Source organism: Lolium perenne, chromosome 3 (assembly GCF_019359855.2).
Source record: "Lolium perenne isolate Kyuss_39 chromosome 3, Kyuss_2.0, whole genome shotgun sequence".
NCBI lineage: Eukaryota > Viridiplantae > Streptophyta > Magnoliopsida > Poales > Poaceae > Lolium > Lolium perenne.
The window spans coordinates 150247111-150274470 of record NC_067246.2 but is presented as its reverse complement, the minus strand read 5'-3'; the positions used below and the strand labels follow the sequence as shown (position 1 = coordinate 150274470).

Sequence of the window (27360 nt, the reverse complement as noted above, 5' to 3'; positions counted from 1 at the left end):
TCTATATTTTTGTTGCGAGGTTTTCAGACCAAAGCAATAAGATTTTGATGAGTATACTATATTTATAATTGTTAGCTTCCGATGTTATATTTGGCGAGGTATTATTGTACCAAGGCGAAATATTTCGGTAAGTCTAGTTTATCTATATTGTATATATTTTGTAACTTGAAGGCGTTGAGCCCCCGAGCGTGTCGAAGAATAAGAAGTATATCTCCACTATCTTTATTATATTGCAGCACCGCGAGCCCGCCTCATTAAAAACCTTTCCGGCCCCACTCGGTGCCCCGAAAAGGAAAAGAGTGCGTCTGAAAACTCGCAGGCGTTTCAGTACATTGTATTTTTACAGAAGAGGACTATATTTCGACTCTAAGCGTAGAACCGCCTGAGCTGCGCCACGTTCCAGGGGTTTTTCTCGGGAACCCCTGTCTTCTTGTCCTTGATCCTGTATGCTCCTCCGTCGATGACTTCCGTGATGACGTAAGGCCCCAACCATGGTGACTCGAGCTTTTCAGTACTTTGCTGGTTTAGCCGTAGAACCAAATCACCGACCTGGAAAGATCTGGGCCGCAATCATCGGCTGTGGTAGTTTTTTCAGGTCTTGCTGGTATTTGGTGACTCGTGATAGTACTTCATCTCGAGCTTCGTCGAGTGCGTCCATATCGTCCTCCCGAGTTTTTCGTAATGTTTCCTCGTCATACTCTGTTACTCTTGGAGAATCATGCTCTATTTCAATTGGTAGTACTGCTTCTGCTCCGTGGACGAGGAAAAACGGAGTTTCTTGTGTTGCCGTATTTGGTGTTGTTCGGATGCTCCACAAAACACTTGGCAATTCTTCTGGCCAGGTATGTCGAGCTTTTTCAAGCGGTCCTAGCAAGCGCTTTTTGATGCCGTTGCAGATGATACCATTGGCTTTTTCGACTTGTCCATTGGTTTGCGGGTGTCCAACTGACGCAAAGTGCAATTTAATGCCTACTTCTGCGCAGTATGCCTTGAACTCCTTGGCTGTAAAGTTAGTACCGTTGTCTGTGATGATGCTATGAGGCACTCCGAACCGAAAAACGAGGCCCTTCACAAACTTTATTGCCGACACTGCATCTGGTGAATTTATTGGCTTTGCTTCTACCCACTTGGTGAATTTGTCGACAGCCACCAGCAGGTACTCATATCCTCCTGGCGAAGCTTTGTGCAACTTGCCCACCATATCAAGTCCCCATTGGGCAAAGGGCCATGACAATGGTATTGGCATCAGTTCTGCCGCCGGAGAGTGAGGTTTTGCGGCAAATCTTTGGCACGCGTCGCAGGTTCGTACTATTTCTTTGGCATCCTCAATTGCTGTCAACCAGTAAAATCCTGCCCGAAAAATCTTGGCCGCAATAGCTCGACTGCTCGCGTGGTGGCCACATATTCCTTCATGCACATCTTTTAGGATTATCCTTCCTTCCTCGGGTGTGACGCACCTTTGCAGGACGCCTGAAATACTTCGCTTGTATAGCTCCCCTTTGATCACTGTGAAAGCTTTGGATCGTCGAATAACTCGCCTTGCCTCAACTGGATCGTCGGGTATTTCTTTCCTGAGGATATATGACATGTACGCTTGCATCCAAGGAACTTCTACCATCATCACAAGTTCTTGGTCCTCTTCGTCCTCCACGGCTTCCTTGAGGGGCGCCGAAGTTTTTTCTTCTTTTGCTTTTTTCTGCACCTTTTTCGGCTTCGTGGATCTCTCCGCTATTTCTTCCCAAAATACACCTGGCGGGATTGGAAGGCACTGCGACCCAATGTTTGCGAGAACGTCGGCTTCATCATTGCTCAATCTACTGATCTGATTTACCTCGCATCCATCGAACAGCTTCTCGAGCTCATTGTACACCTCCTTATATGCTATCATGCTATCATTGACTGCATCACATTGGTTCATAACTTGCTGGGCCACCAATTGTGAGTCGCCAAAGATTTTTAGTCGAGTTGCACCGCAAGCTTTTGCCATCTTCATCCCGTGTATGAGGGCTTCGTATTCTGCTTCATTGTTGGATGCGTTTGGGAACGTCATCCGTAGGACGTACTTTAATTTGTCGCCTTCAGGTGATATAAGTATCACTCCTGCGCCAGCTCCTTCTACTCTCTTGGATCCATCGAAGTTCATGGTCCAAGTTCTCGATAAATCTGGGGGTCCCGTGTTTTGCAGCTCCATCCACTCTACAATGAAATCTGGCAAAACTTGCGACTTGATTGCCTTTCTTTTTTCATACGTGATGTCCCGAGGGGAAAGTTCTATTCCCCAAAGGGAGACACGCCCTGTAGCTTCTGGATTGTTCAGTATATTTGAAAGAGGTGCTTCATTGACTACTATTATCGGATGTGCCGAAAAATAGTGGCGCAACTTTCTTGCCGTTGTAATTACTCCATATGCTAGTTTCTGGTACTGCGGGTACCGCTGTTTTGAAGGTGATAAAACTTCACTGATGAAACATACCGGCCTTTGCACTCCATGGAGTTTCCCTTCTTCTTCTCTTTCGACAACTAGCACCGTGCTAACCACCTGGGGTGTGGCTGCAATGTACAGTAGGAGAGGTTCTTTTTCCTTCGGCGCCACCAAGATTGGTGGTGTCGAGATTGTGCGTTTCAAATCCTCGAAAGCTCTATCGGCTTCTTCGTTCCACTGGAATTTCTCCCCTTGCTTTATCAGAGCGTAGAACGGTAACGCTTTTTCTCCCAGCCTGGCGACGAATCTGCTCAAAGCTGCGACTCGCCCAGTTAGTTGCTGTATTTCTTTCAACTTTGTTGGCTTCCTCATTGTTACGATAGCTTGTATTTTGTCGGGATTTGCTTCAATCCCTCTTGCTGAAACTAGAAACCCAAGAAGTTCTCATGCTGGGACGCCGAAAGAGCACTTCGTCGGGTTCAGCTTGAGGCAGAATTTGTCGAGGTTATCGAAGGTTTCCTTGAGATCCTCGATCAGCGTCGCCCCCTTTTTTGATGTTATGACGACATCGTCGATGTATACTTGCACGTTTTTTCCAATCTGTGTCGCCAAACACTTCTGCATCATCCTCTGATATGTTGCTCCCGCGGTTTTCAGACCAAAGGGCATTGTTCTGTAGCAAAACACGCCGTAAGGTGTGATGAACGCTGTTTTTACTTCATCTTCTTCTTTTAATCTGATCTGGTTATAACCAGAATATGCATCCAGGAAGGAAAGACGTTCACATCCAGCCGTGGAGTCGATAATTTGATCGATCCTCGGGAGGGGAAAGTGATCCTTTGGACAATGTTTATTGAGACACGTAAAGTCGACGCACATGCGAAGGACCTTAGTGTTTTTCTTTGGCACCAACACAGGATTTGCTACCCATGTGGCCTCTGTGTGCAACTCCTTGATAAAACCAGCTTCTCTCAGTCGATCAATTTCAGACAGCATAGCCTTGCGATTTGGTTCCGAAAAACGCCGCAGAGGTTGTTTGATTGGTCTTGCTAATGGATCCAAGTTTAGGTGGTGCTCGGCAAGTTCCCTGGGTACTCCTGGCATGTCAGCTGGACACCATGCGAAGATTTTCCAGTTCTCACGGAGGAACTCGACGAGCGCGCTTTCCTATGCGAGATCCATGTCGTTTGCGATGGACGTCGTCTTTTTCGGGTCTGTCGGGTGAATCTGCACCTCCTTAGAATTTTTCTCAGTGTTGAAAGTTGATTCTTTATTTGGCCTTCCAACGTCTGGCAGCACGTCGTAGTCAGTCATAAGCCTTGACGCCAAATACTCAGCTTGCATCCCGAAAGTTTCTGATATCCGATGAAAATCCTTGTCACATTTATCGGCTAAAGCAAAGCTTCCTTTGACTGTGATTGGTCCCTTAGGTCCAGGCATCCTCCACAGCAGGTACGTGTAATGTGGTACCGCCATAAATCTAGCATATGCTGGTCGTCCCAACAGAGCGTGGTACTGTGACGGGAAATCTACGACTTCAAACTCCAACTTTTCGATTATGTAATTTTCTCGAGTCCCAAACTGAACGTCGAGATTAATCTTCCCCAGCGGATAGCTTGGCTTCTCTGGTGTGATACCGTGGAATCTCGTATCTATTGGCTTCAGGTTTGCTAGGGATATGTTCATCTTCCTTAATGTATCTGCGTACATAAGGTTTAAGCTGCTGCCTCCATCTATAAACACGCGAGACACGTCAAATCCTGCGATGACCGCTGGTAGTATAAGTGCTGACTGTCCTGGTCGAGGAACTTGTTGTGGATGATCTGCTATGGTGAAGCTAATGTCTTGCCCTGACCAATTAAGGTATTCAACTATTGGTGGAGGCATTTTCTCTGCCATGAACACCTGCCGCGAGATTACTTTCTGAGCTCTATTGGATGGCCTTCCCTTCTGAATCATCGAGACCGCTCCGTTAGAGTTAGGATCAACGTAAGGCGGTGGCGCAGGTGCTGCCGCTATTCTGAGCTGATGTCGATTTTCGTCCGTAATCACGGGAGGAGGTGGCAAGTGAATCTCACTCCTGGGTTCTCGAGGATTTCTCTGTGCTGCCCGAGCATTAGCATGCTCTGCCCACCTTAACATTGCCTGGAAATTGCGACAGTCTTTCTGCAGATGTCCTGACTGTCTTTTCCCGTTGCTGTCGAGGAAAAAGTGCATCTGACACGGCCCGTTCATCATTTCTTCGGGAGACACGAAAGGCCTCTGGAACCTTGGTCCACTATTTTGCCTATTGTTTTGAGAGTCATCTCTATTGTCGCCTCGTTGCTCATTGCTTCTCTGGTAATCACCTCTATTGTTTCCTCCGGTGTTTGCTCGGAAGCCTGCCGAAATTTGACCTGGAGCATCATAACTCGGGTACTGCCGAGGAAATCGTCGCCTTGGTTGATAGTTTCGACCGCGGTCTTCCTCTGGCGACCTATGCCGTTTGTTGTGAACAGCATCTTCTCCATCTGCCCATCTGTTTGCTATTTCCATTAAAGCAGATACTGTCTTTGGATTGGTCCTCCCCAAATCCTCGACAAAATCTCCACGCCTAATTCCTGCAACAAACGCATCTATCGCTCTCTCGTCAGATATATTTTCTGCCGAGTTTTTGATAATGTTCCACCTTTGGATATATTTTCTCATTGGCTCGTCTGGCTTTTGTCGGCACGCTCTCAGCTCCTCCAATGACGCGGGTTTCTTGCATGTGGATCGGAAGTTCTTGACGAACACGTCCTCGAAGCTTTCCCAGCTGTCGATGGATCCTGGAGGAAGTTTCTTTATCCAAGATCATGCGGCTCCACTCAAATGCATCTGGATGCTTTGCATAGCTGTTGCTCTGGTTCCTCCTGTAAGTTTCACCGTCTCGAGATAATCAACTAGCCAATCCTCTGGATCTTGAAGGCCGTCGAATTTTTTGAAATTATCAGGTAACTTGAATCCCGAAGGGACTCGAGTTTTTCGCACTCTCCTCGTGAAGCACGGCAAGCCACACATATCCTCGTCGTTTAATTCTGGGGACTGCCGATGATCCCTTCTGCTTTGTCGTGCCCTGTCGACCCTTGCTTGTGCTGTCGTGTCCCTAGCTCCACTTGGTCCTTCAGGAGCTGCTGCTGCTGCTGTCGCAGGTCGTGGACTATTTTGCCTTGCCGTTCCTTCGGGAGGTGTTGATACAAACGCCGTCCCCATGGCTCCAACTCCTGCTATCGCCATGTTGTACAGTGTTTCCCTTGGATCTCCTGGAGGTGGTTTGGATGCGAGGATAAAAGCTTGTGACGCCATATACCCAGCCTCTGGTGTCTTAGGGATGATGTTCCCTCTCGTGTCTATTGACATAAAAGACATGTCGAGGTTTTGGACTAAGTGCTCTCTTTCTCCTTCAGGTACGTGTTGTAACCTTGATCTTGCTCTGTTTCGAGCCTCCCGGTGGCTATCACCCGAAGTTCTAGATTGTCGACTCAGTTCTGCTCTTCGCCTACTTGATGCAGAGGCTGCCTCCTTTCTTCTGTTTAACTCAGCTGTCTGTTTTTCCAATTCCCTTGCAGCTCGTGCGAGCCTATATTGATATGCTTGTAATTCTTCAGGCGTGGCTGTGGTGGCCATTGGTTCTGAGCCATCCATAGCTCTTGCGGCTCTATCCCATGCTGCTTGCGGGAGTCGAACTCTGTCTCGCGGCTGTGGCCCGATATATTTATTGCCTAGACCTCGTCGCAAATTAGAGGGATCAACGTATGGATTTCCCAAATCGTCGAAAGCCTCAGATGTTTCCTCCTGGTCATGGCTTGGCTCTCCGATGACATAAATCTGATGATACTTTGTATTCAGATCTATGTTGGGTTTGGTGACACCATCATTAAGATTGGCGAAGACCTTGCCCACTGTAGTGGATTTGTCGATGAAGTTGTAGCTGTCGACACTGCTTGAGCCATCGCTTATATATGAGTCCGCAGATGACTCAAACGACATGTCGCTGAAGATCTTGGCGAGTTTTTTTCTTGCCCTGGTGCTGATGAAGCGTGACGACGAAGTTTCTTCCTCTCCTGATTCGGTTGACGATGTATAGCTTGAAAAATCGGAATCGACCGCCGACGATCCCAACGAAATCGGAATTTCGACACGATACGATCCTTCTTTCTCGACGCGAAAGTGAAATCTTCCGAACGTCATCTCCATAGGCTCCTCCAGATACGCATATGCATCCAAACGGGAGGGCGGGTGAGGAACAAAATTGACAGGACCAGTAGCGATCTGTTTACCTCGATCCATTGCGTTGCTTGTGTAGGATAACGTTGCATAGAAAACAAAAATTTTCCTACCGCGAACACGCAATCCAAGCCAAGATGCAATCTAGAAGACGGTAGCAACGAGGGGGTATCGAGTCTCACCCTTGAAGAGATTCCAAAGCCTACAAGATGAGGCTCTTGTTGCTGCGGTAGACGATCACTTGCCGCTTGCAAAAGCGCGTAGAAGATCTTGATCACGATCGGTTCCGGCGCCACGAACGGGCAGCACCTCCGTACTCGGTCACACGTTCGGTTGTTGATGAAGACGACGTCCACCTCCCCGTTCCAGCGGGCAGCGGAAGTAGTAGCTCCTCTTGAATCCGACAGCACGACGGCGTGGTGTCGGTGGCGGTGTAGAAGTCCGGCGGAGCTTCGCTAAGCTACGCGGGCAATATGAAGTGGAGGAGCAAAGCTAGGGTTTGGGAGGGGGTGGCCGGCCACTCAAGGGGGGCGGCCAAGCTATGGTCTTGGGGTGGCCGGCCCCCTCCCTTGGCCCCTCATTATATAGGTGGATCCCAAGTGTTGGTGTCCAAGTCTTCGAATAAGACCCGAAACCAAAACCTTCCATAGGAGGGGGGAAACCTAGCCCAACTAGGACTCCCACCCAAAGGTGGGATTCCCACCTCCCATGTGGGGGGTGGCCGGCCCCCTATGGTGGAGTCCACTTGGGACTCCACCCCCACTAGGGCTGGCCGGCCATGGAGGTGGAGTCCCTTGTGGACTCCACCTTCCTTGGTGGTTTCTTCCGGACTTTTCTAGAACCTTCTAGAACCTTCCATAGAACCTTCCGCGACATTTTATTTCACATAAAATGACATCCTATATATGAATCTTATTCTCCGGACCATTCCGGAACTCCTCGTGATGTCCGGGATCTCATCCGGGACTCCGAACAAATATTCGAACTCCATTCCATAATTCAAGTACTACCATTTCAACATCCAACTTTAAGTGTGTCACCCTACGGTTCGAGAACTATGTGGACATGGTTGAGTACTCACTCCGACCAATAACCAATAGCGGGATCTGGAGATCCATAATGGCTCCCACATATTCAACGATGACTTTAGTGATCGAATGAACCATTCACATACATTACCAATTCCCTTTGTCTCGCGATATTTTACTTGTCCGAGGTTTGATCTTCGCATCACTCTATACCTTGTTCAACCTCGTTTCTGACAAGTACTCTTTACTCGTACCGTGGTATGTGGTCTCTTATGAACTCATTCATATGCTTGCAAGACATTAGACGACATTCCACCGAGAGGGCCCAGTATATCTATCCGTCATCGGAATGGACAAATCCCACTGTTGATCCATATGCCTCAACTCATACTTTCCGGATACTTAATCCCACCTTTATAGCCACCCATTTACGCAGTGGTGTTTGGTGTAATCAAAGTACCTTTCCGGTATAAGTGATTTACATGATCTCATGGTCATAAGGACTAGGTAACTATGTATCGAAAGCTTATAGCAAATAACTTAATGACGAGATCTTATGCTACGCTTAATTGGGTGTGTCCATTACATCATTCACACAATGACATAACCTTGTTATTAATAACATCCAATGTTCATGATTATGAAACTAATCATCCATTAATCAACAAGCTAGTTTAAGAGGCATACTAGGGACTTCTTGTTTGTCTACATATCACACATGTACTAATGTTTCGGTTAATACAATTCTAGCATGATATATAAACATTTATCATAAACATAAAGATATAAATAATAACCACTTTATTATTGCCTCTAGGGCATATCTCCTTGATCTCCCACTTGCACTAGAGTCAATAATCTAGATTACATTGTAATATACCTAACACCCATGGCATTTTGGTGTTGGTCATGCTTTGCCCTAGGGAGAGCTTTAGTCAACGGATCTGCTACATTCAGATCGGTGTGTACTTTGCAATTCTTTACTGCTCCATCTTCGATGTACTCGCGAATCGCGTGATAACGCAGCTTGATATGCTTCAGCCTCTTGTGTGTCCTTGGCTCTTGTGCGTTGGCGATGGCACCCATGTTATCACAAGAAATGATTAATGGGTCCAATGCACTAGGAACCACACCGAGCTCTACAATGAACCTCTTCATCCATACCGCTTCGATGAAGCCTCTGAAGCCGCTATGTACTCTGATTCTGTTGAAGACTTCGCCACCGTGCACCTGCTTCGAGCTTGCCCAGCTTGCAAAGACCATTCAATATAAACACGTACCCGCATTGTGACTTAGAGTCATCGGGATCGGTGTTCCAACTTGCATCGGTGTAACTTGTTACAACGAGCTCTTGGTCACCTCCATAACAAAGAAACATATCCTTAGTTCTTTTCAAGTACTTCAGATATTCTTGACCGCTGTCCAAGTTCCATTCCTGGATCACTTTGATATCTGCTAGTCAAACTAACGGCATGTGCTATATCCGGTCTTGTACATAGCATGGCATACATAATAGAGCCTATCGTCGAAGCATAGGGGATGTTACTCATCCTTTCTCTTTCGTCTGCCGTAGCCGGGCCTAGACTCTTACTCAATACCTTGCCTGGTAACATAGGTAAGAACCCTTTCTTACTTTCGTCCATTCTACACGTCTTTAGAATCTTGTCCAGATATGTACTCTGTGATAGCCCTATTCGGCGTCTTGATCTATCTCTATAAATCTTGATGCCTAATATATATGATGCTTCACCAAGGTCTTTCATTGAAAAACTATTATTCAAATATCCCTTAACAACGCTTAATAGTTCTATATCATTCCCGATCAATAATATGTCATCTACATATAATATCGGGAATGCTACAGAGCTCCCACTCACTTTCTTGTAAATACGGGCCTCTCCATGACACCGTATAAACCCGAAGTCTTTGATCACCTTATCAAAGCGTCGGTTCCAACTTCTTGATGCTTGCTTCAGTCCATAGATTGAACGCTGAAGTTTGCATACTTTGTCGACATTTTTAGGATCGACAAAACCTTTGGGTTGTACCATATACAACTCTTCCTCAATGTCTCCATTAAGGAACGCCGTTTTGACATCCATCTCGCCAAATCTCATAATCGAAAAATGCAGCTATTGCTAACAAAATCCTCACAGATTTTAGCTTCGCTACAAGTGAGAAAGTCTCATCGTAGTCAACTCCTTGAATTTGTCGGAAACCCTTTGCGACAAGTCGAGCTTTATAGATGTAATATTACCATCGACATCTGTTTTTCTCTTGAAGATCCATTTATTCTCGACAGCCTTTCGGCTATTAGGTAAGTCTACCAAAGTCCATACTTTGTTATCATACATGGATCCCATTTCGATTTCATGGCTTCTTGCCATTTGTTGGAATCTGGGCTCATCATCGCTTCTTCATACGTCGCAGGGTCCTCATCATTGTTATCTACAATCATGACATTTAGACAAGGATCATACCAATCAGGAGTGGCACGTTCCCTTGTCGATCTGCGAGGTTCGATGGTTTCCTCGTTCGAAGTTTCATGATCATTATCATTAGCTTCCTCTGTTGCCGGTGAAGGCGGTACAGTACAACTTCCGCATCTGCGCTACTCTGATCAACGAGTATAGATTCATCAATCTCATCGAGTTCTACTTTTCTTCCGGTCACTTCTTTAGTGAGAAATTCTTTCTCAAGAAAGGTTCCGTTCTTAGCAACAAAGATTTTGCCTTCGGATCTGTGATAGAAAGTGTACCCTATAGTTTCCTTAGGGTAACCTATGAAGACGCATTTCTCCGCTTTGGGTTCTAGCTTGTCCGGTTGTAACTTCTTTACATAGGCTTCGCAACCCCAAACTTTCAGAACGACAGCTTAGGTTTCTTATTAAACCACAATTCATACGGTGTCGTTTCTACGGATTTTGATGGTGCTCTATTTAAAGTGAATGCGGCTGTCTCTAATGCAGAACTCCAAAATGATAACGGCAAATCAGTAAGAGACACCATACTACGAACCATATCTAAGAGAGTTCGATTACGACGTTCGGACACACCGTTTCGTTGAGGTGTTCCCGCGGTGTCAATTGTGAAAGTATTCCGCATTTCTTTAAATGCATGCCAAACTCATAACTCGAGATATTCACCTCCACGATCAGATCGTAGAAATTTGATCTTCTTGTTACGTTGATTTTCTACTTCACTTTGAAATTCCTTAAACTTCTCGAAAGTTTCGGATTTATGTTTCATGAAATAGATATACCCATATCTACTCAGATCATCTCGTGAAGGTTAGAACATAACGATAACCACCGCGCGATGCTACGCTCATTGGTCCACATACATCGGTATGTATGATTTCCAATAAGTCGATAGCTCGCTCCATTATACCAGAAAATGGAGTCTTTGTCATTTTTCCCATTAGACATGCTTCGCATCTATCAAGTGACTCAAAGTCAAGTGATTCAAGTAATCCATCAAGATGGAGTTTCTTCATGCGTTTCACTCCAATATGACCAAGGCAGCGAGTGCCACATATAAGTAGAATTATCATTAAGTTTAATTCGCTTAGCATCAATGTTATGTATATGCGTATCACTACTATCGAGATCTAACGAGAAATAAGCCATTCTTTTGTGGTGCTCGACCATAAAAGATATTATTCATAAAAATAGAACAACCATTATTCTCGGACTTGAATGAATAACCGTCTTGCATTAAACAAGATCCAGATATAATGTTCATGCTCAACGCAGTACATAATAGCAATTATTTAGGCTTAAAACTAATCCCGAAGGTAGATGTAGAGGAAGTGTGCCGACCGCGATCACATTGACCTTGGATCCGTTTCCAACGCGCATCGTCACTTCATCTTTCAGCGGTTGTCGTTTATTCTTTAGTTCCTGTTTCGAGTTACAAATATGAGCAACCGAACCGGTATCAAATACCCAGTACTAGAACGAGAACCGGTGAAATGAACATCTATAACATGTATATCAGATATACCTTCTTTCTTCTTCTTGACAAGGCCGCTCTTTAGATCAGCCGAGATACTTGGAGCAATTACGCTTCCGGTGTCCCTTCTCCTTGCGATAATAGCACTCAAAGATCGGGCTTAGGGCCGTTCTTAGGTTTCATAGGAGGCGTGGCAGCTTTCTTGCCACCCTTCTTGAATTTTCCCTTAGACTTGCCTGTTTCTTGAAACCGGTGGTCTTGTTGACCATCAACACTTGGTGCTCTTTCTTGATCTCAATCTCAGCAGCTTTTAGCATGCCAAAGAGTTCGTGTAACTCCTTGTTCATGTTACGCATATTGTAGTTCATCACAAAGTTCTTGTAACTTGGTGGCGGTGATTGAAGGACACGATTAATCCCCGATCTGTTAGGAATCACTATTCCCAAGTCATCGAAGTTTCTTCGCATGCCCGGTCATGGCGAGCATGTGCTCACTAACGGAGCTGCCTTCTTCCATCATACAGTGAAGAAATGTTTCGATGCTTCATAGCATTCCACGGCCGCATGAGTCTCGAATATAGCTTTCAGCTCATTCATCAACTCATGAGGATCATGGTGCTCAAAACGTTTTTGAAGATCGGATTCCAGATCGCACGGGATGGCACACCGAACTTGAGAGTACCGAGTTTTCCGAGTCGCGTAAACAGCTTTTACTTCATCGGATTCATCTTCTGCGGGAGGGTCACCTAGCGGTGCATCAAGCACAAATTGCAGATTTCCGCCGTAGAGGAAGATCCTCACATGACGGAACCAGTCGGTGAAGTTGCTACCGTTGCTCTTAAGTTTCTCTTTCTCTAGGAACGGATTAAAATTGATTGGGGACGCCATCTCTACAACATATATTTGCAATAGTTTAGACTAAGTTTATGACAAATTGAGTTCAAATTTTAATTCAACATAATTAAAAACCTAAGTGAACTCCCACTCAAAACAATATCCCTCGCATTGTCTTAGTGATCACACGAACCAAATCCACCGCACCTAAACCCGATCATCACGAGAAAAGGTGTGATTTCAATGGCGAACACTCAAAGTGTTCATCATATCAACCATATGATTCATGCTCTACCTTTCGGTATCACGTGTTCCGAGACCATGTCTGTACATGCTAGGCTCGTCAAGGCCACCTTAGTATCCGCATGTGCAAAGCTTGTCTTGCACCCGTCATATGTACTTATTGAATCTATCACACCCGATCATCACGAGGTGCTTCAAACGACAAGACTTGGCAACGGTGCTACTAAGGATGAACACTTTATTATCTTGAGATTTTAGTGAGGGATCATCTTATAATGCTACCGTCGCGATCTAAGCAAAATAAGATGCATAAAAAGGATTAACATCACATGCGGTTCATATGTGATATGATATGGCCCTTTTGTTCTTGCGCCTTTGATCTTCATCTCCAAGGCACGGATATGATCTCCATCATCTTCGGGCATGATCTCCATCATCGTCGGCGTAGCGTCAAGGTCAATGGCGCCGTCTTCATGATTGTCCTCCATGTAGCAACTATTACAACTACTTTGAAATACTACTCAACATGAAATTTAAAGACAACCATAAGGCTCTGCCGGTTGCCACAATACAATAATGATCATCTCATACATATTCATCATCACATTATGGCCATATCACATCACCAAAACCCTGCAAAAACAAGTTAGACGTCTCTAATTTGGTTTGCATATTTTACGTGGTTTAGGGTTTTCGAGAGAGATCTAATCTACCTACGAACATGAACCACAACGTTGATACTAATGTTTTCAATAGAAGAGTAAATTGAATCTTTACTATAGTAGGAGAGACAGACACCCGCAAAGCCTCTTATGCAATACAAGTTGCATGTCGAACGAGGAACAAGTCTCATGAACGCGGTCATGTAAAGTTAGTCCGAGCCGCTTCATCCCACTATGCCATAAAGATGCAAAGTACTCAAACTAAAGATAACAAGAGCATCAACGCCCACAAACCATTGTGTTCTACTCGTGCAACCATCTATGCATAGACACGGCTCGATACCACCGTAGGATAACGTTGCATAGAAAACAAAAATTTTCCTACCGCGAACACGCAATCCAAGCCAAGATGCAATCTAGAAGACGGTAGCAACGAGGGGGTATCGAGTCTCACCCTTGAAGAGATTCCAAAGCCTACAAGATGAGGCTCTTGTTGCTGCGGTAGACGATCACTTGCCGCTTGCAAAAGCGCGTAGAAGATCTTGATCACGATCGGTTCCGGCGCCACGAACGGGCAGCACCTCCGTACTCGGTCACACGTTCGGTTGTTGATGAAGACGACGTCCACCTCCCCGTTCCAGCGGGCAGCGGAAGTAGTAGCTCCTCTTGAATCCGACAGCCCGACGGCGTGGTGTCGGTGGCGGTGTAGAAGTCCGGCGGAGCTTCGCTAAGCTACGCGGGCAATATGAAGTGGAGGAGCAAAGCTAGGGTTTGGGAGGGGGTGGCCGGCCACTCAAGGGGGGCGGCCAAGCTATGGTCTTGGGGTGGCCGGCCCCCTCCCTTGGCCCCTCATTATATAGGTGGATCCCAAGTGTTGGTGTCCAAGTCTTCGAATAAGACCCGAAACCAAAACCTTCCATAGGAGGGGAAACCTAGCCCAACTAGGACTCCCACCCAAAGGTGGGATTCCCACCTCCCATGTGGGGGGTGGCCGGCCCCCTATGGTGGAGTCCACTTGGGACTCCACCCCCACTAGGGCTGGCCGGCCATGGAGGTGGAGTCCCTTGTGGACTCCACCTTCCTTGGTGGTTTCTTCCGGACTTTTCTAGAACCTTCTAGAACCTTCCATAGAACCTTCCGCGACATTTTATTTCACATAAAATGACATCCTATATATGAATCTTATTCTCCGGACCATTCCGGAACTCCTCGTGAGGTCCGGATCTCATCCGGACTCCGAACAAATATTCGAACTCCATTCCATAATTCAAGTACTACCATTTCAACATCCAACTTTAAGTGTGTCACCCTACGGTTCGAGAACTATGTGGACATGGTTGAGTACTCACTCCGACCAATAACCAATAGCGGGATCTGGAGATCCATAATGGCTCCCACATATTCAACGATGACTTTAGTGATCGAATGAACCATTCACATACATTACCAATTCCCTTTGTCTCGCGATATTTTACTTGTCCGAGGTTTGATCTTCAGTATCACTCTATACCTTGTTCAACCTCGTTTCCTGACAAGTACTCTTTACTCGTACCGTGGTATGTGGTCTCTTATGAACTCATTCATATGCTTGCAAGACATTAGACGACATTCCACCGAGAGGGCCCAGAGTATATCTATCCGTCATCGGAATGGACAAATCCCACTGTTGATCCATATGCCTCAACTCATACTTTCCGGATACTTAATCCCACCTTTATAGCCACCCATTTACGCAGTGGTGTTTGGTGTAATCAAAGTACCTTTCCGGTATAAGTGATTTACATGATCTCATGGTCATAAGGACTAGGTATCTATGTATCGAAAGCTTATAGCAAATAACTTAATGACGAGATCTTATGCTACGCTTAATTGGGTGTGTCCATTACATCATTCACACAATGACATAACCTTGTTATTAATAACATCCAATGTTCATGATTATGAAACTAATCATCCATTAATCAACAAGCTAGTTTAAGAGGCATACTAGGGACTTCTTGTTTGTCTACATATCACACATGTACTAATGTTTCGGTTAATACAATTCTAGCATGATATATAAACATTTATCATAAACATAAAGATATAAATAATAACCACTTTATTATTGCCTCTAGGGCATATCTCCTTCAGCTTGCGGTTGATGAAGTCGACGATCTTGAACATGCCATCGAGATCAGATCCTTGACGCCTCTAGTTCCCACAGACGGCGCCAATTGACAAGGTATTAACTTGTCAATGCCTACGGGTTGTAGACTAGGGTTTAGTTGGAAGTAGAGGGCAAGTAGATCTCGAAGGTTTCAGCCGAAAAGTACTCGACGATTATGAAACTAGGGTTTGAGAAACAATGATTCGATGATTCTTCGTCCCTCGACTCCCCCTTATATAGGAGGTGGAGCCGAGGGATTCGTGTTGTACAAGTTACAGAGTCCGGGAAGGTTTCTAACTCATCCCACAAGATTACAAATAACACTTCCTATTACAACTCTAGCTTTCCTTAATAATATCTTGGGCTTCCGAATCTTCTTATTCTTCGGGTAGTGGGCCTTCAGTAAACCCCGGGTACTATCTTCGGTAGGCCCATTTGGGATGCCTATGTCACTGGCAGACACGAAAGATGATAGTAAACCAGCCCTAGACAAGGCCTAAAAACCAACGTGGAGTTGATTCCCGGAACATCTTCTCTAGGACTAGCAAACTATACCTTACGTGCTACTGGATCCTTCAACTCGTTTGCAAGGCCTAACTATGTAGATATCAAACTAATCCTTGAAGAACAAGGAGCAATTGTAACGGATCAAATCTACTAAACAATGACTAAGCGAGGTGCCACCCTTGCACCTAGGATCGGTACAAGGGTGGCTAGATATCCAGGGATAGAATGATTAATCAAATACATCAAGAACGTACCGATGCTAACCCTAACATATCCATGATAACGGCGTTGCTCGCCATCAAAAAGGCTTCAGTACGAGCAACACATGAACAACGAATAAACAAGATTCTGCCTAGATCGCAGCATAGCGCTTACCCGGAAGAAACCCTCGAAACAAGGGGTGGCGATGCGCCTAGATTGGTTTGTTGTGAACGTGATCGTCTTCCTTCTCAATAACCCTAGATACATATTTATAGTCCGTAGACTTTCTAACGTGGGAATAATCCCAACCGTGTACGAGCTAAACTCTACCTTTTAATCCTAACCGACACGTATCCTACTATATTTACAGATACACAGGCAATTTAGCCCAAACTCTTGTACAAGGCCGATTCATGCATATTTTCCGTGTATATTCTCCAAGCCCATCTCAATCACGGCCCACCTCCGATTTGGTTAAAATCTGGTGATAACAGGTAGTCATTGGTAGTATCTCGAGGAGCTCTGTATGCAAGACAACGCATCGCAGCAGTGCACTTCTGAATTGAGGTGAAGCCCCACAAACCTGTGCAATCTTTCTTGGCCATGCAGTAGTTGTCGTATTCCCTGGCGTCGTGGACAATCTTCAAGAACAGGTCCTTGTTCATCCTAAATAGGCGCCGAAATTCCTTCGGAGAATGAGTCACGTCGTCGTTGAAGTAGTCGGCATCAAGCAGCATTGCGCCGGCTTCGCGATGCCGGTTGATGTTCCTCCACTTGACTGGATTTAAGCCGCCGCACCGAGGCACGACGAAGAAAGGCTGGCGAACGCGCAACATGTTCGTTAGAAATCAGCTGCTGCTGTTGCCGCCGAACAGCCTGAGCGTCCTGCTCCTCCGTGAACAGCTGCACCATCATCTCGTCGTCGCTGTCCATCGCGGCAATCGGACGAACACCTTGCGGGCGAGGCGATGCTATCGCGGTGGCGGCGAGCTCTGTTCCGGGCGAAACAGCGGCCGCCGGTTGAGGGGGTTTTCAGACGTACCGCGAGGTGTCGGCGCGCCCGATTCGCGCCCTTGGCGATGGGGCCGACACGGGGTTGCCTGCGATTCTATTGGGCTCCAAAATTGGCTGGCGCCATTTGGGGCGCACCTGTGCGAGCCCATTTTCGCTGCCGGCCCTCAAAATACTATCGGGGCCGCCGGTGGAGATGCTCTTAGCTTTTAAAAATAATGGATGGTATATGGTCCTATGCATTAATCAATGCAGAGACAGAAATGAGTTTGCTCGCAATTACGCAGTCGTAGCCCTAATTGATCGAACACCTAACCCTACAAAATTTTACCTCATCCAAGTAACTCGTGGCATTGCTGACACCACCGAGGTGCTCACTATCCTTATTCTCGGTCCACAGGACCATGTCAATGGCGTTGTCAAGCTCACAGGGACGAGTAGGACGAGGTAAAGCTCACGAGAATTCTCGGTGGTGGCAATGAGCCCAAGAGGGCATTGGGCACAAGACATGCCTGAGCGAGCTTAGGGAAGCCATAGTGGATGTGGTGCTGGATCCGGCTGCGGAGGAGACTCTCCACAAAATTTAAGGCTAGACGAGTGGCGTTTGTGGTGCGAGTGAGGAGTCCGTGACCCGATGGTGGCATTGAGAGATGCGGCGGATAAGATATGGAAAATTTCAGCTTGGTGGTTGGCTCTCCCTCGCGCCCGAAAAATTATGGGAGTGACTAGACTTTTGCTTCTTCTTTTTTTTGGAAAATGATTCTACTCCCTGGGGGATGATAAGCTCGCAACCTCCTGCTTCTATGTGTGCCACGCGTCCCACATGGCCCACGTACGCCCCACCGCTTCCGTTGCATGCCATCCACTCGTTTCCTTCTTGGATAAGGCCGATGTGCTCATCCTCCTCCACAACGCTATGCTCCCCGGTCTCCACAGCGTTGCCACCGGTTCACCAAGTGCTGCGCACCGCATATCTCGCTAGCCTCACACGGGTCGTTTTAAAGCACCGGCGCTGCATATCCTCTCTCCTCCCCCCTCCGTCTCTCCCTCTCTGTCGCCCATGGAGCTCGCGCCGCCGCTAGATGGATGCCGAGCGCCGCGCTAATACTCTCTTGTGTTGCCGCGTCCTAGTTCCCGCTGCCGGTCTATGTTGGATGGGATCAGGCACCATCCAAGCAGACTGGTTCGCCGCGGGCGACTGCTTCGCCGCTGGGATGCGATCACAGACTGGCTCGGAGTTAGGGTATGCAGTATGCAGCTGGGCACACTATGTTCGATGGCCGGGCTCCAGTGTGGTGTAGGGCACGATGCTACTACTTTGGGCGCTTGGGGTTTGCTACCGACGGAGGCCGGCGTTGCTACCGATGGAGGGTGGATTTGCTACCTAGGCCTCTGGCGTTGCTACCGGTAGAGGGTGGCTTTTGCTACCGATGGAGGCCGGCTTTGCTACCGGCGGTTCTGGTGTTGCTGCCTTGGGAAGATGGAGTTGATTCAACCTTGGACGGCGCTGATGCCGTTTGCAGGCGAGGTCTCCGTTGATGTCACCGAGGATTTGCAACATATCAATAATTATTTTGCTAAAAAGTTTTTTTTACGGTTTTGCTACAATTGCAAAATATGTTTGCTACTAGAGTCTCCGGTGAGTTCTTCGGTGAGTTTCCGTCAATGTCTCCGACGATATCCATTTTTTATATAATAGTATTTCTTTTGCTGCGAGGTCTCCGGCGAGTCTTCAGTGATCTGTTTGGTGAGCTCAAACTTTTTCTTTTATTTCACGAATGAACCATTTTTTGCTAAAACGAAGAAAAATATGATTTTGTTTACTACTCGACAATAAAAAAAAGACACGTGTCAGCACGGGATCAGGAGGCTAGAAAATTAGATCCTGGAACGCCCAATACTGTTTTTTTTTGCCGGAATTTATAGGGAACTTAGAGGTCACGGACAAATTTAGGCACAAGGAGTCGAAAAGAGAGGTCAAGAGACGAATTAAAAAAAAAGTGAGAACTGAGAAGTGAGAACTACTGGCACCCGGATAACGAGAGAAACGACCACCTCACCCTCCTTCAAACCGTAATGGCGGCCGCGGCACTCCGGCCCCACCTCGCCCTTCTCTCCGGCGGCGGCGGAATCCCCAACCCCGCGCTCCGAACTCTATCCATCGTCTCCCCCCTCCTTCTCCACATTCGCTCCAACCGCCACCGCGGCATCCTCCGCTCCAATGCCTCCTCGTCGCCTCCGTCTCCCCCGCCTTCGCCGGAGAAGGAGGCGGTTCCGACAGCAGAGTCGTGCGTCAATCTCGGGCTCGAGCTCTTCTCCAAGGGCAGGGTAAGCCAAGCCGATTCCGAGTCGCATTTCTTCCAACGTTCGAGTGACCTGGGATACTTACTCGTTTGCACGGAGGATGTCTATCAATATGAGCTAGGAATTGTACGGGAATTCATTAGGCATTTAGTTGATAAGGTGGATGTGTCTTTTTTGAATTTGGATGCAGGAGCTCCTCTAGTGAACATGTTGTCCATTGGATTAGGCCTAGTTTGATTAAGTTTGGGATGAATTTCAGCGGAATTCATCCAGGTTTGGGTGTATAAATTGGGTTTCTGTGGGATATCCCATTGAACGTATGCTTGGAAAGCACCTTCAAGGGAATAATTGTTGTTAACCAAAAGTTACTAATATTCTTAGTTTGAGATGTCACCTTGTAAACTACCACTGTTTTTTTGGTAGATTGGACTTCAAAAGTCATACAACTAGACTTCATACTCTGCTAATGATGGAGATTATTACTGCGGCTTCAATACCTATATCTCTTTACGATCCCATAAATACATCTCTGAAGTGTGTTCCTCCATGGGTTGATTGTATAAACAAACTGTTACATGGGTCTCCTGTAATAATCAATTAATTGGAGAATCAACAGATATGATCATGATGCATGTAGTATCTTCCATCATTGTCTACAGTCTCTTGGTTTTTTTGTGTGTGCATATCACAGGTGAGAGACGCACTTGAACAATTTGATAATGCCCTAGAGCTTGATCCAAATACCATCGAAGCCCAAGCAGCGCTCTATAACAAGGCATGCTGCCATGCATACAGGTGAGAGCACCTCCGGGCTACTGTGCAAGGATTTTTCTTTACGAACATACTGTTCTCATTTAGGCTTGTGACCAGTACTTTTGCCTCTCCGTCAGTACCACTTTTTCAGTTCAAACTTCACTTTTCTAAATTTGTTTGAATGTATCAAGGCGGCAAATTGCCATCAAGACTCTAGGACATTTTTTGTAGGATGGATGTTGCATTCTTTGGGCTACCTGATGAGATTGTTAAATTCTTTGATGGATTTGTTCTTTTGAGCTTTCCTTATTTATTTTATTTCCCTTATATGATGCATCTGTTTCATCAGGGAAGAAAGCAAAAAAGCAGCTGATTGCTTGAAGACAGCTTTGCGAGATTACAATCTCAAATTTGGCACAATTCTCAATGACCCAGACATGGCGCCATTCAGGGCATCACCAGAATTTAAGGAACTTCAAGAAGAGGTAGGGCTTTATGCTTAACTTAGTGATCTGCTAGATGCTGAAAAAAAATTCACCTTCTAAATTCATGTCAGGCATTACGTGGTGGAGAAGATATTGGTTCTGGGTTCCGAAGAGACCTGAAGCTTATTAGTGAAGTACAAGCGCCATTTCGTGGTGTCCGGAGGTTCTTTTATGTGGCTTTCATTGCAGCAGCTGGAATTTCAACATTCTTTACCATTCCCAGACTTATACTTGCAGTTCAAGGTGGTGATGGTGCTCCAGATTTTCTGGAAACTGCTGGGAATGCTGCCATTAATATTGGAGGTAAACTGGCATGTCCTAAAAGAGGTGTTGCAAAACAGTTAAACGGTTGGTCACCTGCAGAATGTGTCCCCTCAGTAAATGGCAGCAATTCATCATGTTGCATAGTACGTAGCAGCATATGAAGAAAGAAACGTCATCTATAAAAAAAAATCCTGTGCTAATTTGACTTTAGGGTGTAATCATTCAACCCAAGTCAGCCAAGGTATGAAATCTACCTGAAAAAATCCAAAAGATTGAGCATAGAAGTACTTCTCAATTTAAAGTAGGAGTACCTATGTGTTCCATTTCAAGTACAAATTCATTATGAGTAATAAAGGTTATAAATTTTTACTAGTAAAAATTCAAAACTATAGCAAGTGCTACTATTCACGTCAGACATGTTTCCTTTTTTAAACACATATCGTTTTGTTGAATTTAAAATTATGCCAGAACACTTCATTACAGTTTGTGGACTCATCACAAAAACAAAAGGGAAGAAAAAATTAAGAATAACAGTAAATAAGAATGATAGTATCAGAGTTGCTGTAGTGCCCCACCTGAAGCGAGGCTATACCCTCCAGCGCCAAACATATAATTCACTCAAATTAGTTTGATTAAACATTTTGTTCATTTCATGTGGTTGGTAGTTGGTACTGTTGCCTAAACCAATGCATATTATTTTTCCCGAAGACTTGGGGATCATCTTAAGTATTGTTTTTTGTCTTAGATGCCTCAATAGGAATATGCGCAACATAATTCTGCACTTGTTTACTGATAACTAAATTTATTAACATTTATCAATGCTCATTAGCTTTTAGCTACCACAAAAGTTTCTTTTGGAAAGAAAATGCAAACAAGTTTTAGTCATAGTTTGCTGAGTTGTGAATCTTGGAGAAGTTCATATTGATGAGAACTCGTTGGCTTAATTATTGTTCATCTCTTCGCTATTTCACAAGCGACTCATCTGTTGAACAGTTTTTTTCGGCTTTGTTAAAAATAACTAATCTTTTGAATCAGCCCACTGCAGGTATTGTTGTGCTTGTGGCTTTATTTCTCTGGGAAAACAAGAAAGAAGAGCAGCAGATTACCAATATTTCTCGCAATGAAACCCTTTCAAGGTTACCTGTGCGTCTATCAACCAACCGCATTACTGAACTTGTGCAACTCCGAGACATTACTAGGCCAGTCAGTATAATTCTCTTATCATCTTCATACTGTACTGCATTTCGTTTAAACTTTCACTTAGTGTCCTGTTGATTAAGAGTATTATAGGTTATATTGGCAGGTTCAAAAGCATCAGTTACTCAAGCAATGCAAAGAGCTGAGAGGTACCGAACTGAACTTCTCAAACGAGGCGTTCTTCTAATTCCTGTGATCTTTGGTGCTTTGCAAAAAGCCCAAATAAAACCAAAAGGCTTTGGTACTACAAGATCTGCTGCATCTGCTCCTTCAATTGGGGTTAGACTAGTCCTACACATCTGTTAATCCAAAAGCTATCACTTGTTTCTCAGTTTGTAGTTTCATACATAAAACTTGGTACCTACATCTTATAGTACAACGCAAATTTTGTTTTGGCAGGGTGACTTTGAAAAGCGTACTGAGTCTATTGCGGCAAAATCACGCCTGAGAGCTGAGGTTCGATTTAAGGCTGATATTGTCTCTCCTGAACAATGGGAAAGGTCAAATTTCTTTTCCTTCCTCCTGTCAATATATAAATTTTGTTCCTCTAATGATATTTTTGAAGCAACTACACTCTATTTCCTTTAGATGATCTTACATTTTCAACATAGCACAGTAACATAATTAGATACATAGCATAGCCGGCATAGATGAATTGTGGAGGCACATTATGGAAATGCTGCGCACAGCAATAAGCTTCTTAACAACACTACAATGTCAAAAAGTTCTAATGTATCCGCAAACAGAACACACCATTAGCATTAAAATATGTGTGACCTGTATATGCTAATATTTTTTTATTGGACATCCCCGAAGGGACCCTGTATATGCTAATAGTGTGCCCATTCTGCATTATAATGGACATAGCTAACCAGAGCGCAGAAGAATATCAGCAAAATTACCCTGTTCGCATCTAGTCAGCCACAGTTTGACTAGAATTTATAGGGATTTTAAAACTAGGAATTAAATCAAGAGAAAATGATATGTTGGCTAGAAATTTTACGAATTTTACTAGCTTCACTGGCTCTGCGTACCCTACATTAAAACTATTTCTTAAAAAATACCCCAAGACTTTAAGTATGTTTACTCTTTTTCTAATGTTATTGGAGTAGTATTGTTTGTAGCTGTAGGAACTCAAATGTCCACTTCCTAAAATTTTGGCGCCACCAATTTGTTATCTTTTAAATTGCTTTGACATCTATTTGCTCGTTGTTCAGTTGGATACGCGACCAGCAAGAATCGGAAGGTGTCACTCCTGGTGAAGACGTCTACATAATCCTCCGTCTTGATGGTCGTGTGAGAAGATCTGGAAGAGTAATTCTTCTTCTGTGGGCTTATTTTGTGTGAATTATTCCTATTGATTGCTGATGTAGTGTCATAGAAGTAATAAATTTCGTTTGTAGAATGAATGAAACGTAATCTATCTAAGTTTGGATTAGCGGTAGATGTATATAATTAAGTGCGTGCTTTTCTATGCAGGGTATGCCAAATTGGAACGGCATTTTGCAGGAACTGCCACGTCTTGAAGATTTGCTGAGCAAACTTGAGCGATGAAGAAGAGGTGCATATATGGGTGCCATTTTATCCTTTGTGAAGGCCGGGCCATTGTGTTGCTCAGCAGATTGGATATCATATTCTAAGTTTCTCTCTTATGCAAACATGGGATATGTGGATACCCCTTACATCTCTAAGAAGTGGCATTTTTGCGCCACCCATGAAAAATGTAGAGTTACAGCAAAATATACTAAGAAAGCGACGAATTGTTTTGCAATATTGCCACAGTATCCCAATTATATGTGATAAGGATCTGTTGAAAGAAGAGAGGACGGGATGCTGAAATACATGTTTAAAATAGAGTATTACAGCAGATGAGCAGAGCCATTATAGTTGACATGGCAATTCCTTACATTCATGTCACAGTGAGATTGCGTGCCTTGAAGCGTACCTCTCTTTTTCCTGAACTGACTTACCTGAAACATACGCCTTGTTGTGAACACCAAATCAATCAGGTCGAAAATGGAATATAGAAAATCCTAGTCCATTAGAAAAGGTTGTTGCGGCAGGTGTGCAACTTAATTGGCAACTGGACATTAGCTGGAACCAAATAGGTGTGGGTGCAGTTGGTAGTGTCTAATACATACGTAAGCTTGACGCAAAGACCCTTTCCACAGCCGATATCTGGCGAAAGCGTTCAACTAGTCCAAGAAAAAAAATCAGCATTTTATTATAAATACTCTTGTTTTGACTTTTATGCTTTCGCTACGGGCTGCTATGTATCTCTGTCTAGAAGATATATAAATATCCAAAAGATATAGTCCCGCCACTGCCACAACTTATCACGAGCAATTTAAAACATTGAAGATGCACACAGCCAACTTATTAAGAAAACAAATCTAAGGCAATAGTAACCAATAAGGACATCAACCACCATTTTGACAACAGATGAACCATGAGTGTTGGAAAAGTAACACCTTCAGAAAGGGTAACGACGCACAAGTGTTGCCGTCGATGGATCATGTCAAAACTAGATCATGGATTTTTTTTTTGACCGGTTACTGTGAGGCAAAAGCCCCACAGCTTATAATTTATTAAAGGATAACATATTTACAGCTGTACAATGAAAAGAAAAATTAAGGGAGATTGTCTAACCAAACTTCTACAACATCAGCCATTTTCTTAGAAAACCTATGTATGTGCAAAGAGATGTCATGAATAAAGTTACTACGCCAAGCTGTAAACTTAGCCCTTTCATTTCTGAAGATCTTCCCATTCCTTAATTTCCAGATTTGCCAACATGCTATAAATGTCACTTCTGAAAAGAATGGCTTCCTAAAACTTTCCTTCGCATTTATAGCCACCTGTAACATATCATCACCGGATTCCCACTTAATTTGAAGGTAATTACAAATCCTTTGGCTGAACGTACAATCAAAAAACAAATGTTAAATATCCTCATAATGACGACCTGGGCAAAGCTCACAATGATTATCTTCCGTAACTCTCCAGTTTCGGTTTCTTAGAAGGTCCCTTGTATTTAGACGATCACTGATTAACAGCCATGAAAACATCTTTATCCTCATGATGCACTTACTTCTCCAAATCCACTGATAAACAGGACAAGAAACAATGGGTTCATGAACCAAAGCGTAATATTTGGCAGAAACATAGGCCCCATCTTTCCACTGACACTTCCATTCATCATTTTCAGTTGAACTCAACTCGACACCATCCAGCCAAGAGGAAATTGTGGTAAACTCATCGTATTCCCTTGATGAAAGAGGAAGATGACATTGTGCAGCTCTATCATGGGACTGCCACATGTCAAGGACCGACACCATGTCGTTAATAGCAAACGAAAAAAATCTGGCAAAGCGTGCTCTAAGTGGTGTTCTAGCATTTCCAATCTCCCACTCATCAAACCAAAATAAAATGGTGTTCCCAGCCTTAACCATCGGCTTAGCCACTACTCTATATTTATCCATTAGTTTACAAATATCTCTCCACCAAAAGGAGCCTATCAGATTGCAAGCATGCAGTATCCTGTCCTCATAATAAGCATCCCAAATGAGTTTAACTCATGGGACATCTTTATTGTAAAATTTATGCAGAAGTTTAATCAACAAAGCCTCATTCTTAACAGCAAAGTTAACCATCCCTAAGCCTCATTTCATCTTAGGTTTGCAGGTTATTTCCCACACAGCCAATGACTGTTTCGGAGTGTCCGTGTCATCCCTCCAAAGGCACTGTCGAATAATCCTGTTCAACTGATTGATAATCCCTGGAGGTAGGGCCGAATTAATCAACTGCAGTCTACACGCAACCTCCTTTCCAGTCTACACACAATAGGAGTAAGATCATGAATTTTTAGTCTTGTGATACCCACTGGCAATCCAAGATAAGTAAAGAGGAAAGTACCAATCCGACAGCCAAAAATATTAGCCAATTGCAGCATATGATCGTCATCAACATTAATAGGAAGCATAGAGGACTTATGGTAATTTATGTGTAAACCAGTAGATTCAGAAAAACAATGTAGCAAATTCTGTAGAGCAAGGAGCTGCCTTTCATCCGCTGGCATAATGGGCAAAGTATCCTCTGCATATTGGATTATAGGGTAGTCTGGGTCTGAAGTAATAATTGGCATCTGAACATGTCCATTGGCAAACAGATCATTTACGGCGGATTGTAACAAGTCAGAGCCAATAGTGTATGCCAATGGAGCTAGGGGGTCACCCTGCCTGACCCCCCTCTTACGAAGGAATTGTTTCGCAAAAAAAAGGGAATTGTTTACCTGGCACCCCGTTCAAAAGGACAGAAGATGTACCAGAAGAAAGTAATTCCCTTACCCATCTGATAAATATCTCATCAAAGCCCTTACACTTCATAATCTGCAACAAAGCTTCATGCTCGATGGAATCAAAGGCCTTCTCGAAATCCAACTTCAAAATGATAATAGGTTTCTTGGAGATATGACATAGATGCAAATATTCCGAAGTCCAAGCCAGATAATCTTAGATAGTTCTGCCTCTTAAAAACCCATATTGATTTTTATGAATAATTGAAGAATTTGATCTTGAAGCCTATTTTCTGCTAATTTAGTGATAAACTTGAGGCATACATTTTTCAAAGATATAGGACGATAATCGTTAACCTTCTCCGGGAAGGCTGTCTTGGGTACTAATGTAATATAAGAGCTGCTGGTATTATGTAATCCAGTAGTTCCATCATGAAAATATTTAGCAAGCTGATAGAAATCATCACAAATAATGTCCCAACACTTCTTTAAGAAAATACCACTGAATCCATTCGGGCCTGGAGCTCTATGCACTCGCATATACTTAATGACAGAGTCCATTTCCTCCTTTGTAAATGGCTGAGACAAAACTTCTAGCCCATCAACATGTTTAACCAACCTTTGTAAATTAAAGCCCATATTAGTGCCCATAGTCCGGACCATTCTAGATTTAAAAGAATCAAGGAATTTCCATACCATCTGATGATGATCATAAATGATCGAGCCATCTTCAAGTTTTAAATTTGCCACAGAATTCCTTCTGAACTGCTGGCTGTCAATTGCATAAAAATACTTTGAATTTTCTTCTC

General features: G+C 44.3%; 1 protein-coding gene across 1 annotated transcript; it reads left to right on the top strand.

Moving 5' to 3' along the window:
* The first annotated feature begins 19255 nt into the window (after window positions 1–19255).
* On the top strand, window positions 19256–24030 carry LOC127327086 (protein LOW PSII ACCUMULATION 1, chloroplastic). The gene is made up of 9 exons (XM_051353868.2): window positions 19256–19582; window positions 20250–20353; window positions 20661–20796; window positions 20868–21099; window positions 22106–22263; window positions 22351–22536; window positions 22657–22757; window positions 23475–23571; window positions 23737–24030. Exons 1-9 carry the CDS (start codon window positions 19331–19333, stop codon window positions 23809–23811), a joined length of 1341 nt encoding a protein of 446 aa, XP_051209828.1. The 5' UTR covers window positions 19256–19330; the 3' UTR covers window positions 23812–24030.
* The last annotated feature ends 3330 nt before the right edge of the window (window positions 24031–27360 follow it).